Source organism: Mesocricetus auratus, unplaced genomic scaffold (assembly GCF_017639785.1).
Source record: "Mesocricetus auratus isolate SY011 unplaced genomic scaffold, BCM_Maur_2.0 Super-Scaffold_100676, whole genome shotgun sequence".
NCBI lineage: Eukaryota > Metazoa > Chordata > Mammalia > Rodentia > Cricetidae > Mesocricetus > Mesocricetus auratus.
The window spans coordinates 148,967,876-148,982,655 of NW_024429266.1; the positions used below are offsets into that span (position 1 = coordinate 148,967,876).

Consider the following 14,780-nt stretch of genomic DNA (forward strand, 5'->3'; position numbering starts at 1 on the left):
AGGCCTCCTGTAGAATTCAGAGTTCTTCCTCTACTTTCTAAAGCCCAGTCACGGTGAACAAGTTCACTGGAATGTCCACACACGAAGGCATAACATTCAGCTATTGTTGGATTAATTAATTAGTGTTTGGGTAGATGAGCACAGCTCTTTCATGCCTTTGAACCACTTTCTTGGGGCAACTCTCTGCATGTTGAACGACACAGGGTCAAGTGGTTTCACTCAATGGTATGCAAATTGCTTTACAAAACTATTTTTCCAAATCACACAGCCGCCAGTAAAGCAAGCATGGGCCAGCTCCACCTTGGTGCTGCCAGCACCCAGCTCTGTAATTTCCCCACCCCTGAGCCTGATTAGATCTCAATGAACACAGCCACTGCCTACCTGTTCCTCCCACAAGGCCCAAGGCTACTCTGTACCCTTCAGGTTCAGAGGGCGATGGTTTCAGTCTGTCCACACCTGGACTGTGTCCTAGAAGCCGGCCCTTTGCAAAGTCTCTTGGTTCTCCCATGATTCTCTGGCTGTTCTCTATCCAGACATTGGTTAATATGGATTCTGCCTGTGAAGAACAGTATTGGACTCCTGAATCCTTGCATCCTTCTGGCTGCTGCTCCAGTATCTGGCATTTTCAAAACATTCTGGTGCTTACTTCTCAAACCCACTGGTCTGTCAGAATGCCACTGCCCGGCTTTTGAGGTCATACATCTCTTCCTTGTTTCTTCAACTGGCCCTCCGTGCCTGATGGCTCCTCTCTTGTGGCATCTGGTTCTGGGAGTTGAGGGTATTGGCTCTGATCCTCAATCTGTCCAGACATTGCCTGTTTGGCTTTAGTGTGTCTCAGAGCTGGCCTGACACCAACCTACCATTTTTGTACGTCCCACTAACTTGTATTCAAAGGCACCTTGCACCGATGCTCCCAAAACATAGTACTCCCCAGTTTCTGTCCTTGAACACTCTTCTCCTCCCGCATCTGCCCCCTTCCCTGACTCCTGGGATTCTCTTTGTCTGTCCTGAGACTTTTCCGACACCATCATCTCTGCCAGGCCTTCTTGCTGTCAGGTAGAGAGAACACCTCCCCAGTGTGTGTGCCCTTCTTTCTCTCTGCCTATTTCCCCCTCTCACGCAAGGCTATGGTGACTTGTGTGTCTGTCTGGGAATGCCACCTTAGCTTCCCGTGATTAGAAAACATGGGTGAGGGTTCTTTTCTTCCCCCACTGAACAAGGCACAAGGAGAATGAGCAACAGATTTTTCTGAATTACTTCCTGGGATTATATCTTTAAACAAGTATTTTCCAAAACTCATGGTTATTCTGGCATTTCTTTAGTTGGAACTCTAGCAGTCATCACATAAATTAATCCAGTTTTCTCTGTAGCAGTCATCAGGTGTCTGACACGAGCCAGCAGCAGCCTTGTGGAATGACAAGGAGCCCAAAGACCTTGTTGTTGCCTCCAATTAGCCAACTTCCCGTTATGAAAATGAATGGACCACACAAAAAAATGCCAAGACAATGAGAATGTTCAAGACCACACAGAACTGGGCTTCTGTTTGCTATGAAGGTGCTGGATGGGTATTTCTACCGTGCCGGAAGATCATGCTGGAAATGATATGACTTAAAGCTCAGACTGCCGTGGCACACTGGGAAATTCTGAGAGGTGCAGAGAGCCACTGTCGGAGGGGAAGGCAGATGTCTTCTGGAGCATGGATTGTGGACACAGGTGGCCACTGGATCCAGACGGGGACAAATAGCCCAAGTACACTGAAAAGCCAAGAGAAGTCTGACTTCTCTCTTCCTCAGAGTCCTCCCGTGTGCCCAGTGGGCACCCCCTTTGCCACACTCAGTTGTTCTTATCAAGATACCCATTTCTCAATATTACTTTCTCCTCCTACCCTGTCAGTCTGACCTGGTCAGGCCACTGAGAACTGTGAGGGCAAATTTTCCAGGGCTGGTGCTGTGTACTAGAACTGCGCTATTCTGGCCTTTGTGAGACCTTGGCTCTCCATCTTCACTGCTCTTAGTGTCTCCATCCTTGTGCTCACTGTCCCGCCCGGCTTCAGCAGGTCAGGTGACTCCTTCAGGAGGGAAGAGGTAAGCAAAGCTGGCTGCCCAGGCCCTGCCTCTCCACGCTCCTCCTCAACAGGGTCTCTCTCTCTCTCTCTCTCTCTCTCTCTCTCTCTCTCTCTCTCTCTCTCTCTCTCTCTCTCTCTCTCTCTCTCTCTCTCTCTCTCCCTCTCTCTCTCTCTCGGAGCCCTTTCTTCCTTCACTTGCTGCTTTCTGAGCCCATCAGCTCCATTCTTTCTACCTCTTACTCCTTGTGTGACAACATTTTCCCTTGGGATATGAAGAGCCAGGAGAATCTACACCTTTGCCAATTTATGAAGAATTATCCTTTACCTCGGTTCTGCAAATGAGCAATTCTTACCTTTTTCTATTTGTCATTGTACTCATAAAATGTGTGTCTATTTCCAAAGGTATTTCCAGCCTCACAGCCCATTGAATTTACTCAGTTCCCAACCTCTCAACCCTCATAGTCTAGTTTCTGTCTCTCGTCTCTTTGCATTAAAACTTCTTGGTGATTTCTGATGCTGTTCCAGTGGCCTAAGTGCTCTGGATGACCCTGGACCTGCTGGTCTTCTCCACACTTTGATAGTGTGTGTTGCTCTCCTTTCAATTCCTCTCCATTGCCTACAAAACCTCCTTCTCATCCTGACGGTTCCTCGTACCTCTCTTACATGTCTTCGAACATTTATTTGGGTAGCACCTAAAAACCAGTAACCATTACAGCTGTTCCTATTTCCCCTCCCTCTCTCTTTCCCTCAGTACACACAGAACAGTGATTCTCCCAGTGTCTTCTTCAGTCCCACTCTCCTCCTGCTTCCTCTTCAGTCCCTGCTTCCCCCACAGCATTTCTCACAACCCACAGCATTTAGATAGTTAACCAAGTGCCATCAGACCACAACAGGTGCCTAATGCCAATTGGCAAGACTTAGAGCATCACTTTGGAGTTATCCCTAAACACTCCCTCTCTCCAAACAGACTGAGCCACCTGAAACACGTTAAGTCACTCCAACCTCATCGCCACTATCTATGTTATTACTGTCTGGAGGGAGGGACATCAGAGTTTCTTGCAAATCTCTTTTGCAGAATGAACAAAATCATTCAGCAAATCATCTGCAGGATCTTGGAAGCTTGTGATTTTGTTAGAATAAAAAGTAGGCTTGTATTTAAAAACTCTTGTATTTAAAAGCCCTTTCTCTTATGCCCCTAGACACCCAGTCTTCCTGCATTTGGAAGACTTGGAGAGGAGGAGCTATCTCTGAATCCCCAGATCTCAGCATTCAGCTCTTCTTTTATTCGCCTCTTTCTATTTTGTGATGATTTATTTACGCAGCACTCTTCCATGGGTTGCGAGAGCCTCAGAGACAGACAGTCCGTCTGGTGCACCTATTTTTATCTCCTGGAGCAGAGGCTGCCTGAGACCTTAGGAACATCCCACCTGCTGTCTCCCATGTTCCCCTCACTTCCCTCCGCTCAGCACTCTCCAAACTCCCTCTTGTCAAGGAGACCGGTGGTCTTTTCATTTTGTAATTGTGGGGTTAGATTTCTAGGGCTCATCTCAGCTGTTCAGTCAACAGCTTGGGACACAGTAGGTCACACCCCCTTCTTATAACACTTCCTAGTGGCTCCTGGAACTACCCTTTCTGAGTTCCCTGCCCTCCTCCAATGCTGCTTCCTTTCTCCCTGACCTCCAAGGATTAGCTTGTCCCAGGCACTCTCTTCCCTGTCCTTGCTCACTTCCCTGTAATTGCTCCAAGATGACATCTCCAAACTTCATATCTGCAGCTTAGAACTCAGGCAAAGCCATTCCCTCCATGGAGAACTCACCATATGCCCTAGAGACATATGCCCTACTTCTTCTGTGAAAGAACGTACCCTATGCTTGCCTTGGTCAGGTTTGATCATTGCTCATCGCAGACCACATAGGAGTGTGACATCCAAAACAGACCCCAGAGGTTAATATCTGCCCCCCACAACTGCATCAACTGTTCTGGTCTTGTTCTCTGGGTCCTTGTCTTTATCTTCTCTGTTTGCTTTTTGTTCTAGGGAACAGGGTTTCTCTAGCAGCCCTGACTGTCCTGGAACTCACTTTGTATACCAGGCTGGCCTTGAACTCACAGAGATCTGCCTGCCTCTGCCTTCTGAGTGCTGGGATTAAAGGCACGTGCCGCCACCACCCAGCCCTTGTCTTTATCTTTGATTCTAGGTGTACATGTAAAAGCTTGACTATGGGGACCAGAAGAGAGGCAGCCTAAGGACAAACCCTGAGAGGCCGGTGAAGGAAGAGGCCAGTGAGGTAGGTGTTGCTCTGACCTGCCTAGGCTGTGCCTGCTCCTTCAGGGCACCGGGACTCAACAGTTCTGCTCTTGGCAGCAGTGTGAGGTCCATTCAATTCATTCACCAGAGCTCATTGTCACTCTGAGCCAAGCAATTTAGAAAAAGCACTTCTATCTTAATAGTTATAAAATTCAACCTATTAATTACAATCGTTTTATGCAATGTAAATTTTATAATTGCTAAATGCAATATCATCTTCACAGCAATTGACTGGTTTATTTTTTAAAACTTTATTATTAAAAACTTTGGAATTAAAAATATCACATACCAAAATAAGCTGGGTTCAGATTAGGAAATTCTCAATTGGTGAATGCCAGCTCTCACTGTATATCAGTTCATTAAGCTGCATGGGCTTTGGCCTGGTAAGCTTTTTAGTGTTAAAACGGACTGATTTTACTTGGACTAATTCAAAGCTGAAAACTGAGACGCTAGACTCAGGTTAGAAATTTGCCCAACACCATGTTTTTTGTGGGACCCTCTGTGCAGCATTTTAACCTGTCTTTATTTAAGTCGATGGGAAGTCAAGCTACTGTCTTTAAAAAAGAAGAGGCTAACACAACGGGGTCTGGGGAGAGAGCTCAGTGGGTGAAGCATTTGCTGTGCAGGTGCCAGTGCCCGGGCCTGATCACCAGCTTTAGTCCCAGTGAGGTGAAGACTGTCAGACCCCAGGGCTCACTGGTCACCAGCCTAACCTACTTGAGTCCTAGGCTTGTTTGTGAGAGACCACATCTCAAAACACTAGGTGGATGGATCCCAAGGAATCGTACCCAAGGTTGATCTCTGGCCTCTCTGTGCACACTCTCAATGTATGTGCACACACTTCATTCATGTTCGTACAAACACACACACACACACACACACACACACAGCTTTTTTTTAAGGGATGGGAATATAGCTCAGAGTATTTGCCTATCATTCATGAAGTCTTGGGTTTTACACCACAACACCCCCCAAAGTCACTGTAATGGTATTTAGGACACCATCCATGTCTGGGAGGGTCCTCCCGGTGTTTCTCCCACAGTGTTCCAGCGCCAACTATGCCATCCGACTTTTCTCACACCCTCCCCCCATTTACCCGAGTCCTCAGACCTAAGGCTTGGAACAGACGATGCCTTGTCCTGATAGCCCCACGACAGTGCGCCTCGTTCTGACAGACAGCACAGCTGCCCCTTCCGTTCCCTGTCCATCCGTCTTCCACCCCCAGCCGGAGAGACTTCTCCCCAGAGTGGCTACAAAACCCCAGGGCCCTGAGTGGTTTAGGGAGATCAGCTGTGACCTCCCCCTCTATCTTGTCCCTCCCCTGTCACCACTCAACTTCTCTGGCCACTCCCCGAGTGTCCGTGCTCACCGTTTTAGCTGCATACCCTATCCTGACAGGAGAGCCAAGAGCGGCTGAGAAAAGTGTCCTGCCCTGGAAGAGCGATAAAACGGGAGAGAAATACCTTTCTTTCGGAGCTTGGGGGCTCTCTTCCTGTAGTCCCAGCAAAAGAGGAGGGTCAGAGTGGGAAAGCCACACCCCATTTCCCAGTGTGGCATCCTGGGGACATGAGGCATGGCCGCGGAGCACTCTGCCTTGGAGGAGCCAGTCTGGCCTCTCTTCCTGCACTGTCCTCTCTGGCTTCCAGATCAGCACATGCTTGCAAAGGCTGCTTGGGTTCTGACTCCTGGGCAGAACCCTGGGGATGTGTCAGCACCTGCCCGGCCCTTTGCCAACACTTCTCCTACTCACCTTTATACTCAAGAAGCTCCCTTGGCTTCCAGAGAGTAAACATAAAGCTGTCAGAACACAATAAAAACAAGTGCCTCCTTTTACTTAGCAGCTAATTGTCAGCCGCCATTCAGGGGACAGCTCAAAGGTGGATTAAAAGAAAAAGAAAGCAAACCCCACACGCAAGCGTTTACCAGCATTGCACCATATATCAAGCTGTCTGGCAGGAACACAGAATGCCACTTAGCCTTTATGAAGCCAGCCCACCGTCTCCTGGAAAGGCTTTCAGAGACACACATGGCTCAGTCAGGGTCTTCTGAGACAATGATCTCAGAGGTAGGCTGCAGGGTGAAGCGAGCCAGCCCCCCCACCCCCCATTGAGAAGACTGAACAGACTGCTGCTACTGACCCCGTGCATCCTAGAGACCTTCGCAGCAGTACAGGCAGGGACAGAATTGCAGGCAGGGCCCCGGGGCAGTGCCACACTGCCAACCAAGTGTTCACTCCCCAGCCAGGAATCGGGACTCATCTTTGACACCACCTTCTCCCTCCGCAGGAATTCACACCCGTGTCCCGGCAGTGCCACCTCTAGAAGGCTGTGCAAACCGGCTTGGTTCTCCTAGCTCCACCGCCCCCTCCTGTACAAACGGCCACCCATCCACTCTTGCCTGGATAACAGCTTCAGTTCCCTTTCTGGTCTGCTGCCTTCTCTCTGGGCCTCCAGCCCAGGCTATGATACATACAGCAACTAGAATGATCTTTTAACTATACTCTGACTTTATCACCTTCTTCCTTGAACCTTTCTCCCCAATGGCTGCCTGTTGGTCCTAGTGGCCCACCCGACCCCCACCTTACACTCACCTTTCTGTCTCAAGACTTTCGCAGCTGCTGTTCCTCTTGATATAGACAGCATTCCTTTTTCCTGCTTCTCTGACTGTTCACCTCCCCTGCCTGGTCAGTGAGTCATTTCTAGTTCAGGGAAGCCTGCCTCAATCTCCTTCATGAAAATTAACTTTGCTTCTAGCATTTTTCTTCCATGATACGTTTTCATTTTTATTTTATAAGGCAGGTTCTCATTCTAGACCAGTCTGACTTAGAACTCACTCTGTAGCCCAAGCCGGCTTCAAGCGCACTGTGAACCTCCTGCCTCAGGCCCCAAGTGCTGGAATTATAGGTATGAGCAATCACATCCAGCCTTCATAGTGTTTTTCAAAATTACGATTTTATATTATCCCTTGGTTTTTAAGTGAGAACCTTAGTGTCTTTTAGTAGACTGTGGGTTCCTTGAGAGAACAATTTCCTCCTCCTCCCCCATGGGGAGGACCAGTGGGTCTTTCTCCCTAGTATTGGCATGTGATCAACAGGGAGTTTTAGAGTAAATTAATGAATGCATGTCTGTCTTATATTTAGAAGTTGGGGGAGGGGAGATGAGGGAGTCAGTGGAAATGAACAAAATTATCAGGCTTCACTAGAAAGAAAGATGGGATCACACAGAAATAAAGGATGACACATCCCACGAGCTGCACTGTGCTATGGATTGTAAAATCATGTTCTGAAGGGTGTAAAGAAATAAAAGGCCAGAGGAAAACTCCTTGAGGCTAAGAGTACGTCAATATTTACATGGCATAAGCCTTGTGTTGGCAAATCCACAAAGAAACCTAAACAAAGGAGCTGAAACTTGTCTTCTAACTGGAGCATCAGAGAGAAGGATGAAACTAAACACAGAACTCCTGTGGCCAGGAGCCACTCTGAGCAAGTGTCCAGAGGGCAAGAGAAAGCAGTCAACAGAGACGCCATCTGCAGCCCCAGCTGCCTGTTCCCAAGGGACAGAAACCAGATTCCACTATGAAGACTTGAGGGTGTGGACTCCATGCTTAGAGGCAAGGAGTCTGGTGAATACAGGTACACACACACACACACACACACACACACACACACACACACACACACACACACACACACCCCAGAATTGAGGTCTGGAATGAGCTATTAGAAGTTGATTGCCTCTGTTCTCTTTTCCTGCTTAATTTGGCAAGACTTTGGGATCACATCCCCAGCTTCCAGGGTACCACTGTTACACCCTGTCTACCCTGCTGGTCCTCTGTAAACAGCTACCCTGCTGAGAAGATGCCAAGGAACTTCTTCCCAAGGAGATATGAGAACCATGCAGAGCCTGCCAGAAAAGAGGGCTTTCTGAGAAGCCAGGAGGCCTAGAGGCCTCCTCTTCAGTGACAGGAGCAGCAGCAGTAGTCAGTTCTACCCAGAGCGTCTTCTCTCATTCAGCCCTGGCACTCAGGCAGGCTACAGGTGTCAGACAACACCCTCTTATGGGAGGCAAGCTCCTCATGGTCCAGCTATCATTCTGGCTAGTTTCCATACTTCGTTGGATTTTCTAACAATGTCTTTGGATCAAAAAGAACTTCAGCAAGGCTTTCTGTTGACATGCCCCATGGGAAATAATTCCAGAAGGAGAAAGGAGAAACTCACTTCAGTAAGTCCTTTCTTGGCTGGGCATCAGCCAATGGCAAGAACAGCCCTGAAGAATGACCCAGAGTGACTCTATTGTGGAGGGGTTCTACCTTAACCAGTCCATTTAACACAAGCCAGGTACTGTTTCAGTCCTGGGATACACAGAGAAAACCAATTCCTGCCATGCAAATTGAAGATTTTATTCTAGTGTATGGGGGGAACTATGAAACAAGCAAACAAATATTTATCATGTTAGAAAGGGGTATGCTGTAGATAAACAAATATTTATCGTGTTAGAAAGGGGTATGCTGTAGATAAACAAATATTTATCATGTTAGAAAGGGGTATGCTGTAGATAAACAAATATTTATCATGTTAGAAAGGGGTATGCTGTAGATAAACAAATATTTATCATGTTAGAAAGGGGTATGCTGTAGATAAACAAATATTTATCATGTTAGAAAGGGGTATGCTGTAGATAAACAAATATTTATCATGTTAGAAAGGGGTATGCTGTAGATAAACAAATATTTATCGTGTTAGAAAGGGGTATGCTGTAGATAAACAAATATTTATCATGTTAGAAAGGGGTATGCTGTAGATAAACAAATATTTATCGTGTTAGAAAGGGGTATGCTGTAGATAAACAAATATTTATCATGTTAGAAAGGGGTATGCTGTAGATAAACAAATATTTATCGTGTTAGAAAGGGGTATGCTGTAGATAAACAAATATTTATCGTTTTAGAAAGGGGTATGCTGTAGATAAACAAATATTTATCGTTTTAGAAAGGGGTATGCTGTAGATAAACAAATATTTATCGTTTTAGAAAGGGGTATGCTGTAGATAAACAAATATTTATCGTTTTAGAAAGGGGTATGCTGTAGATAAACAAATATTTATCGTTTTAGAAAGGGGTTATGCTGTAGAGAAAAATGAGGAACAGACGAATAAGGAGGGCTGGAGAAGATTAAGAAAGCTACCAAATGTTAAACAGAATGACCAGGAAGGGAATTGCTGAGGTGATCATTAAGCAAAAACCTGAAGAAAAACAAACAAACAAACAATGCACAAGTAGCCAAGCCATGGAAAGGGTTCTAAACTGAGAACCGAGTGTGCAAGGGTCCTGAGGCAGCCGCATGCCTTTGGTGTTTGAGGCGGCTGGTCACGCTGAGTGGGATGGGTTCGAAAGAAGGTTCTAGAAAACAAGGGCAAAGGTAATTAAGGGAGCATTGTGCATTGTGAATCAGTATAAACTTATAGCCTTTACTTTGAGAAGGGAAGAGTGGGGGAGGGTTGGGGGGCACTTGATCAGGCTCACTCTGATGGATGACATCAGCATGCCTGTCAGGGGGCAGATATGCAAGCTTAGCAGTGGGTTTGAGCAGGAAGAGTTCTTTTTGACTAGTTGGAGGAGCTAGTGAGAAGTGGTTGAGTTACACGTGGAGAGTGCACAGTTGCCCTAGGGTTGGAATGAGATGGCAATGCGTCTTGGTGATGCCACAGTTTTGGGAGCACATCCTGTGAGCCAATGGCAGTTTGCTGACAACACTATATAGAGAGGCCTGGCTCTGGCCCTGACCCTCTCCAGATAGTCTCCTGGTGGTGGCCGTCTACCCTTTCACGTCTGAAGTTCCATAATTTAACAGGGGAAGAGCCAATGAGCCATGCCATGATTGCAGTGAAGCTCGTTGTCTGCAATCCATGTTTGGTCTGTGAGACGACTTTTCTAAGAAGTGCTGTGATACTTGCCTTTACAAATCAAACTTTCCCCTCACCTGTAACCAAGTTAATACTGTGCTTTGAGATATTTCAGAGCTACATACTCATTCTGCTTGCATACCTCGGCCCCAGCCTGTGGAGACTGACTTCTAAGAAAAGCAACCCAATCCATCTTACTGTACTTTGGACTCCTGGGGTGCCATGCTACCAATTTCTCCTCTGAGACTCAGTCATGCCCCTACCTTGGAACAACAAATGTGCATGTAAGATGTGGTTACTAGACTGAAGATCATTTGCTAAAAGCAGCAAGGCCTTGAAGGCAACGTCCCAACAAAAAGAATGCAAAGTGCGTTCAGGTCTGTCTGGCTGTGACTTCGTGTGCTGCTCTGGATCAGCAGGGCCTTAACAACAATTTCCTCCCTTCGAGACTCCTAGAAAAGATTGATCAAGACAGGAGCTCTTCATTCCTTTTTGATGCAGAATTTGCTATGTTGTTCAATAAATAGAGATGCCATTTCTATTCTGAATCAAAACAATCTTTACAATGACTCAATAAGATTCTATGATAAGGACTAGAGATATGGCTCAGCTGTTAAGAGGGTGTCTCTCTTTGCAGAGGGTTAGAGTGTGGGTCTAGCATCCATAGGCTGGCAGAAGGCACCAGTGAGAACACAGAGATAAATTCGAGACAGAGCAGATGCAAACTTAGATAACACCCACGACCCCTGCCAACGACCAAAGCCCTTCACTGGGAAAAGGATGTCTCAGCAGGCTCTTGATCTTGCAGTCCAGGGCTTAAGGAAGGTCGTGGTGAAGACATTCCCGGGGGAAACAGTGCAGGATCAAGCCTTCTTATGTTTAATATAGATAGATAGATAGATAGATAGATAGATAGATAGATACATACATAGATACATAGATACATAGATACATAGATACATAGATACATTGATAGATAGATAGCCCTTCTTGGCACAGATACCATAATAAAAGCTTGTGTTTAGGACTTGGAAAACAGCCAATGGAGTCATAGAGCTTTCTGTCCATTGATGTAGATGTTAATGACAGCCTTGGCAGAAACACTCCTATTCTGGTATCTTCTTCCTTCAACCTCCTCCTGGTAGGCCACAGGACCCAAGTCCCCAGATGGAATCCTGACCTCAACTGAGCCAGGTGAAGTTTCTTTCTCCGGAGTTAACTATGGGGCTGCAGAGGCTGAGCTAGTGCTGGCAGGAGAGGCACAGAAAAGATAGATGGCATAAGAATAAATGTGGGACAAGCGTGGGCATGAGGGAATGCTGGCCAGACAGGAACAAGGCAGGCGTGCAAAGGAAAGTCAATGGGTGAAGGCATGGAGAAACTGATAGAATTCCTTTTCTCTGTGGGTCCCATGGCAGTCCCTGTTCTCAGAGCCTCTACCCAGCAACCCTTTCTGCTACTTAACATCATTGCATGTCATTTCCATTGTGTATCAAAACAATCTTTGCAATGACTCAGTAAGATTCTACGATAGGGACTAGAGATATGGCTCAGCTGTTAAGAGGTCATCTTTCTTTGCAGAGGATTAGAGTGTGGAGCTAGCATCCATAGGCTGCCCACTGCCTGTAGCTATGGCTCCAGGAGATCTGACACAGTTTTCTGGCCTCCACAGGCACCACATGCATATGTGCAAACGCACAAGTGCACACACACACACACACACATACACACACATGCATGCATGCAGAAATAATAAACATGAACTTTTAGAAAGATTTTATAGTAACATGGAATAACTAAGTTGTAAAGCATATAAAATTTCATACATTCTACATTTGTCTTTCAGAAAAAAAGTATGTGTACACACAACCCCAGTTGGAACAAAGAAGCACTAAAATAACTTTTTTCAATTTATGTAAAATTATTTTGGTATTCTTATAATTTCTGAAAGAAACTGTTGGGAAATCCAATCAATATTTAACCATGGACACTCCCACAAATGAGTTCTAAAATAAGAGACAACATCAATAATTAATTCCGTGTTTATAGTTTTCCTGGAGTCAACACAAGTAGTTCATTTCTGTAAAAGGTCAGAAAATGGCTTTTTGTGAACTTACCCATTTGAGTTACTTTATGTTTCTATAAAATGAAGAAAACTTGATGAATGCACATCTGTTGATACCATATGTATTTTGCATCAGGCTTTTGTTGTTTGTTTTGCTTGTTTGCTTTTTTGTAGTCAGGCTGCTTCCTAAGAGTGAAAATATCACTAGGATGCCCAGGACCTTAAACACTTTGTACACCCTAGAAAGGGCTAGATTCAGCCGGGTGTTGGTGGTGCACACCTTTAATCCCAGCACTAGGGAGGCAGAGGCAGGTGGATCTCTGTGAGTTTGAGACCAGCCTGGTTTACAAGAGCTAGTTCCAAAGCCACAGAGAAACCCTGTTTCAGAAAAGAAAAGAGAAAGGGCTGGCTAGATTCAGAATTTACCACATATACGTAAGACCTGCAGAGGCTCCCGGAGCAGCTGTCCTTCTGTACTGTTCAGCCTTGGTTGTGCATCTTGTCCTTAGACTTCTCACATCCGTAACAGACATGCTCAGAGACGGCACTTTAGCCAAAGTGGAGAAGGCTCTACTTTGGGGTGTCACACTCCTTTGCTGGCCAAGGCAAAGGACTCACTATGATTCTATTTGATCCGGAGTTGGCTCTTTGTGCTGAGCTAGGAGGATGGAGAGGTACCCAGAAGCCTCTTTCTCCCACACTCATCAGAGGACCTGGCCATGCCAGTGGCTTCTCTGGTCCCTCCTCTGATCCCTGCAGAGAGAGGTGGCATCTGGAGCCCGCTTCCTCCTTCTCCTAAGAGGCTTGCTCAGAAATGGTTTTTTCGAGTCCTTACCTCCAGAGGGCGTGCCAGCAACTCTCCTGAGGAACTTAACCCACTCCTCCATCTCTACCTGGGAGCTGGCCATGAGGATGTAGGAGTCTTGTCCCATGCGGTTCTGGTCACATGAGGCTGGAGGAAAGAGTAGCACATGGGGGAGGTTGTAGAGTGGGAGGAGCCAGAGCCAGGGGCAGGTGTGGGAGTGGGGGTGGGGGTGGGGGGTCGGGGGGGTAGTAAACCTGGTTTCTTAGTCCAGTGAAGCCCTGAGAGTCAAGTAACAGTGTTGTCTGACCTTGCTCAGTGTCCCTGGATCTTAGCCCACTTTTATGGCTTTAGCCAATGGCATATTTCTATTGACAAATCACTGAACACGGGGCTCACAGTGCCCGGGCTGTGGCAGAGAGTTGCTTCCACAAAGGCCAGAAGCTATATGTTACTGATAGGAAGAGCGACTACAGCGCTCAGCTCAGTTCAGCATTCAGGGAGACTTCTGGTCTCCAAGCCCACAGGGGGCGCTGCCCAAAACAGCCGGAGCTCAGCTGTAGAGATCTGGAAGGGACAAAAACCCCAGGCAAAAGAGATAATGGGTACTAGAGTGCCTTTATCATAGAACTGGTGTCTCCCGGCACAGGATGCTGGGTCCACACAGAGACTTGAAGATGGTGGGTTTCCAACACTTGGTTAAGGGGCACATGGAGTCTCCTTTACCATTCTCACTTTAAATGTATCAGTGAGCAAAAGATGGTGGAAAAGACAAGGAGGACAGGTGACACAGGAAGGGACAAAAATGAGGACAAGTGACAAAAGAAGAAATGAGGAAGAGAGAGGAACCTAACATCTTCCTACATCTCCTGGCAGGCAGGAATCTGCAGATAGAGAATTTTCTTTCATTGGTAAAGCTGTTATAAGGGACAAAAATAATAGTAATCCCTTTGATCACTGGGCACTGTTGAAGCACCCCCTCTTCCTACAACGCCAGGTCATCTGAAAGAGCCCATTCCAACTGTCCTAGGGGCCCAGGCCTGGATTTTCCTTCAGAAACCAGCTTTCCAACCCCTATGGTCCTGGCCTCCTGGACTTAGCATCACCAAGAAGACCTCCAACACAGTTTGGGGTGAACTAATTCTAAACCCATCTTGTTATTGTCTCTTTTCTATAAAGGCCTTTCTTGTGGGTATCTCCAGGAGTAAAACGGGAACAAAAATGTTCTCAGGAAAGAACTAAAAGCTACCTGAGTAACCACAGGGCCCCTTTGAGATAGAGTGGGGAGTTTTGATGTTACCAGCTTACAGGTTTTAGGACTCAAGCCCAGAAATGCCAGTTATCTGCCCAACCAAACACCAGGCAAGGCTGCTGCTCTCCTCCTTCCTATGGATGCCCTGCTGGACAGATCTATCTGGTGTCCTTCTCTGTCAGTCTACTGAACTATCAAAATACTTTTTGGTTTACTGGTTCCAGGAACTCCTTTGGTTCGGCCATAAGAAGTCCCACTGGGAAACACTTCCTTCAGTCACTACTTCTGAATTGCCTCGGTGCACAAGTCTCCTCCCTGATATCCATCACTGCTCTGTCCTCATCCCTATAACTTACATTTTACTCTCAAATCACATGAATCTGACATAGAC

The 14,780-nt window shown here is 46.5% G+C and overlaps 1 protein-coding gene across 3 annotated transcripts in view; it reads right to left on the minus strand.

The window, feature by feature from the left end:
- Positions 1-14,780, minus strand: part of Arhgap25 (Rho GTPase activating protein 25) — a 76,637-nt gene that overhangs the window by 20,260 nt on the left and 41,597 nt on the right. For 2 of the 3 annotated variants that reach the window (XM_005071122.4, XM_013114118.3), the window contains exon 4: positions 13,171-13,287. In XM_005071122.4, the coding sequence (XP_005071179.1) occupies positions 13,171-13,287 (117 nt within the window). Of the gene's footprint in view, positions 1-5,833; positions 6,037-13,170; positions 13,288-14,780 lie in introns of those variants that run through there. The other variant, XM_021227769.2, reaches the window with a different exon arrangement.